The following is a 5,289-nucleotide window of genomic DNA, read 5'->3' on the forward strand; positions in this document are numbered from 1 at the left end:
TTTCTTATCTATATTTAATATTTTTTATTTAATATTTTATTTTCTGAAATTATTATATATAACTATTAAAACAAATAACGTGTTTAGAAATAAATATAATATAATGATATTCGTAGGTATTAAATGAAGCAGTGGGTGCACTGATGTGGCATACGATAATTCTGACGAAGGAAGATTTGGAGAAGTTTAAGACGCTTCGAATCATTGTTCGAATTGGTTCCGGTGTAGACAACATCGATGTCAAAGCAGCTGGTGAACTTGGCATTGCAGTATGTAATGTGCCTGGCTATGGAGTCGAAGAAGTGGCTGATACTACCCTTTGCCTCATCTTAAATCTTTATCGGCGCACTTATTGGCTTGCCAATATGGTGCGCGAAGGCAAAAAATTCACAGGACCAGAACAGGTAAATCTTGTTTTCAAAAATATTATGTTATTATATGTATGTATATTAAAAATTAGAAAAGCTATTGTACATGGTATTCCATTTTAATTTATTACTTATTTTATCTTTGCAGAGTAAAGTTTAATCAAACATATGTTGGGACAAAAGTTGCATGACCTTTTTAAGTTGATTTTACCATTATTCCCTATGAAACAAATAATGGTAAAATCAATTTAAGAAAATTAATTTTTTATGGGCATATGAAAATTATGAACATTTTTTAAATTGACATGTATGATTTTCTTATATAATATTTCTTTATTATTCTGCATATAATATTATTCTGCATATAATAGTATTAAGATAGAGCTATCGAAAAATCAATAATTTTTAAACAATAAGAATCTTAGGAGATCGTTATTAGTTGTGTTTTCAATAATTTATAAAATATTTTATATTTTCACATTTTGACATAAATGAAATATCTCATGAACTATTTTTTTAATAATTATACTTTAATAGTTTTATTCACAAACTAATGAATCGAATAACGAATCAATTGGTAGAAAAAATATTAATATAAAGAATATACAGTTACTTTTAAAAGATGCAGTTGCATAAAAATTGCATGATTTTTAAAAACTATTTATTTTTTTTATACCAATTGATTTATCTCATTCTGTGCATCGAAATATTAGGATACATTTATCAAAAAAATTAATAATTTTAAATATTTTATTTCTAAATATGTCAAAATAAAGTATTTTGTTAACTTGATTTTTCAATATTTTTACCTTAATATTGTTATATGCAAAATAATTGGTGGAATTATATTATGTAAAAATTATACAATTTTATATTTAAAAAAATGGCTATGATTTTCACATGACCATGAAAATCGATTTTTCCAAAGTTAATTTTACCATTATTTATACCTTGTTGAATTAAATAACTTTTGTCTAAACATATTATTGATTTGATTTTGTAAAGATAAAATACTTCTGTCAAGCTAACAGACCGAATAGATTCAAAAAAAGACTTATTAAACTATTTAGTGCTCATTTTATGTTAATTTGTTCTACAAAATATAATTTTGTGTCATATGCCACCATTTAGAAGAAACTCGTAGTCCTATTAATTTAATATGAAGCTAACAGGATTACAAGGGGAAAAAAAGAAAAAAATAATAGCAGATATTATTAGTATCGATTTTGTACTAATTTGGGATATATTTCCAAATGATCTCTCTCGTCTCATCTAAAATTTTACACATAAATTCGATGTGAGGAATAAAGTACTCGTGATCTCAACTTCGGAAAATGAAAAAAATTTTTTTATGTAAGGCATTTATATGGAGTGTCTTCATATAAGTAATTACCCCTTTTTATCTTGTAAAATAGCGAGTTCGATTGGACGTACTAATGCATATTAGTGCATATTAAAACTGTTGTACACTGATTTAATCTGTATAAAAGTGAAATATAAATATTTTGAATTATAAAATATAGATTTCACTTAACAACACAAGAAAAATGTATTGAGGATTTCATGATTTAAATCAGTTTTATATTTATACTGAACACATTTTTAATTTGTGTACGATTTTAATGCGCATCTATTCGAATTTACTATAATAGAACTTCTAACTAAACTTTATTATAAACATAGTAATCACTTAGAAAAATCATCTATTTATATTAGAGAACGGAGAGATATGTACAGTTTTTGCACAATAAAGTAAATATTTCGATATAAGTTGTTGCATCCGTTCTAATAAGTACAATGACATATGATATGTGATATATCGATATATGATAAAAGAATATTTTACAATTATACAAGTTATTTTAGTTTAAAATTTTGCGCGCGACACTATCTCTTTAGTTTCGGCTCTGTGATGTGACCGACTTCTAAATCTCACATGGACGAATGATGTGTAAAAACATGTTGTCATCTGATCAATGCAAGAGTCTGAAGTTAACCATACTATAAGGTGGAAACTGAAAAGGTAGTTGTAAAACTTTAAACTGAAAAAACTTTTATAATTTATAGAATAATTTTGTTATATGATATATTATTGTACTCATTAGAATTTTTATTATATATACGCTACAACTTTTATTATATCGAAACATTTATTTCATCAAAATTATATGTACTTGTCCAGTTTGTACTATTGTAAGCATAGTAACCACTTTAACATCAAGTGGTTACTGTGCTTACAATAGTTATAATTTACAAAATTCAATTTTTTCTAATCAAAATCAGTAATAAAAGGGAGACATTTTAAAATATCTAAAATATCTAAAAAATTTTAAATATCTAAAAAAGCAATTCATTAACAAAAAATTAATAAAAAGTTACTATTTATGTGATAGAAATAATATACTCCTTCGTTTTTGGCTACGTCCATGCTATTAAATATACTACTATCTTTATATCTCTATTGTTGGAAATACATTAATATTGTTTAAAATAGTTTTGTAATTTCTGTATGATCTGAATTTTTCCGCGCATTTCGTTGGCGCGTGTATTTTAGGTGAGAGAAGCAGCGACTGGTTGTGCAAGGATACGGGGCGACACACTGGGTATTGTCGGCCTCGGTAGGATTGGTTCCGCAGTTGCGTTGCGTGCCAAAGCTTTTGGCTTCACCGTCATCTTTTATGATCCTTATCTGCCGGATGGTATCGAGAAATCATTAGGTCTCACCAGGGTTTATACATTACAGGTTTGCAGCTGTACTTGTATAAAGCAATACACTTGCTCAAAAGTATTTGTCTATCTTGATTTTTGTATGAATCTCTTTTATATAAATTCCATTCTAATTATACATTCTCTTACATATTGCTTCCTTGCTTCGAAAGTGACATAACTCAAAAAGTATAATTTTCGAATTATTAACATGAATGAATTAAATAAGCATTATTTTATTAGTCCTTAAAAGTGAATTAAATTCATTAAAAAATTGTTAAAATCACAATTCAAAAAGAGTTCATTTTTTATAAGAATTGTAGAACACAAAAATGATAAAAAATGATCATGAAAATATCATTGAAAATATTTCTTTTTTTTTCCGATATTATTTGTTTGCGAAGAATGTTATTGAGATTTCGGTGGTCTAATGATGATGTTCGCACGGAATGCAAAAGATCTGAATTTGACCCCGTCCGAGATAATATTTTTCCCAATTAAATTATTTACAGATTTTATATTAAGATTTTTTTGAGATGTCTAGAGCATCGAAATTATTAAATTATGAAATTGTGAAATTATTAAATTGTATTATGACTTTACAATTTGGGATGTGTTAGACTGCTAAATAATAAGTGCATAGTTAGCTTGAACTGAAAATTGTATAAATTCACAAAAGAAATATGATTAGACACGAAGAACCATCTTGATGAATAGCCTTTTTCAATTATGCGTGATTACTTGATTGATTAATAATTTCTTGTCAAGTTAAAAAATAGATTTTCTTTTCTAGGAAGCTCATTTTTTGAATTATGTCATTTTTTAAATAAAGGAACAATATATATAAAGTAAAATTTTGAGCAAAATTAAACATTATTATTATTAAGCCTAACTAATCTTTCCTAATTTACAAAATTAGGAAAAAGGAATTATTGAAATTAAAAAAGAAGAATTATTAAAATTAGAAAAGAAGAATTATTGGAATTTTTCTTTAATTAAGAAAAATATGATGAGCAAATATTTGTGAGTGAAGTGTAAATTAATTCTAGATATTGCTCTAGATATTTTATCCACTTGGAAATATAATATGAATCAAAATTTGTTAAAGGTTTAAAAGATTGTATAAATTCTGCTTATTATTTATTTTATGTATATAAATTTCATATATTATAGAATATCAATATAATTATTGCATCCATTTAGAAATATAAATTAAATAATGTTGTGAATATGATATGACAAGATATAAATTTCTTATTTCTGAATAAAACATAAATTCTTTAAATATTTGAACAATGATTTGTAACAATTGATTTGGATATTATTCAGAAACTGATTTAGATATATAATATGCAAACATGAAACATTTTTTATGTATTTTATATTAAATTATGAACTTTTCATTATGATGTACATCGTATTTGTCAAGCTGTGTCTAATATTTTAGGAATTAATTTTTAAGGTCACTTATAAAGAAAAATTTACATGAACATATAATAATCTTGAAGGACTTGTTTCAGAGAGATACAGGATGTAAAAAATTATATGAAATTATCGTTTTTTCTTAAATAGCTTTTAATTGAAAAAAAATGTGTACTAATAATTAAAAAAATCTCTAGTAGAATATATTGTAATAAAATGAAAAATGTGTAAAAACAATTTGATTTAGCGTAGTACAAGTAGTACAAGTTTGGGATGGTTAATATATTATTTAATTTTAGTTAATATATTATTTAAATTCTGTTTCTGTGAAATATTATAAAACGACAACTATATGTAGATAAAAAAGAAAAGGTAATACCTATTTATGAGTTGAATTTGAAGTAGAATGTTTCTTGTTTAAACGATATTAAAAAACAATTTTATAGAATTTTAAATTTTAAATTTTTATTCTATATATATCTCTGAAATAAGATTTTCGAGGTCATACCTTTATATGAGCTTTTCTTCAGAAAAAAATTATCTCTAGTTTAAAAATAACGAATTATTCTTACGAAATACTCTGTATGTATAGTATTATAAAGTACAATATTTTATAAAAATTTTTGAATTGTATATAAATTATATTTAAATTTCTTAATACTTTTAATTTATTTTTTAATTGATATTATTTTTTATTATGTTCCAGGATTTGCTGTTCCAATCAGATTGTGTATCTTTGCACTGTACTTTGAATGAACACAATCATCATTTAATAAATGAATATACTATTAAA

The 5,289-nt window shown here is 24.5% G+C and overlaps 1 protein-coding gene across 1 annotated transcript in view; it reads left to right on the forward strand.

The window, feature by feature from the left end:
* Window positions 1-5,289, forward strand: part of LOC108688762 (C-terminal-binding protein) — a 45,947-nt gene that overhangs the window by 31,041 nt on the left and 9,617 nt on the right. Inside the window, exons 3-5 of the mRNA XM_018195141.1 lie at window positions 117-404; window positions 2,923-3,111; window positions 5,203-5,289. The exon at window positions 5,203-5,289 is cut by the window's right edge and continues 1 nt beyond it. Coding sequence (XP_018050630.1) covers window positions 117-404; window positions 2,923-3,111; window positions 5,203-5,289 — 564 coding nt within the window. The remainder of the gene's footprint in view (window positions 1-116; window positions 405-2,922; window positions 3,112-5,202) is intronic.

The sequence above is a fragment of the Atta colombica genome, unplaced genomic scaffold (assembly GCF_001594045.1).
Source record: "Atta colombica isolate Treedump-2 unplaced genomic scaffold, Acol1.0 scaffold238, whole genome shotgun sequence".
NCBI classification, from domain to species: domain Eukaryota; kingdom Metazoa; phylum Arthropoda; class Insecta; order Hymenoptera; family Formicidae; genus Atta; species Atta colombica.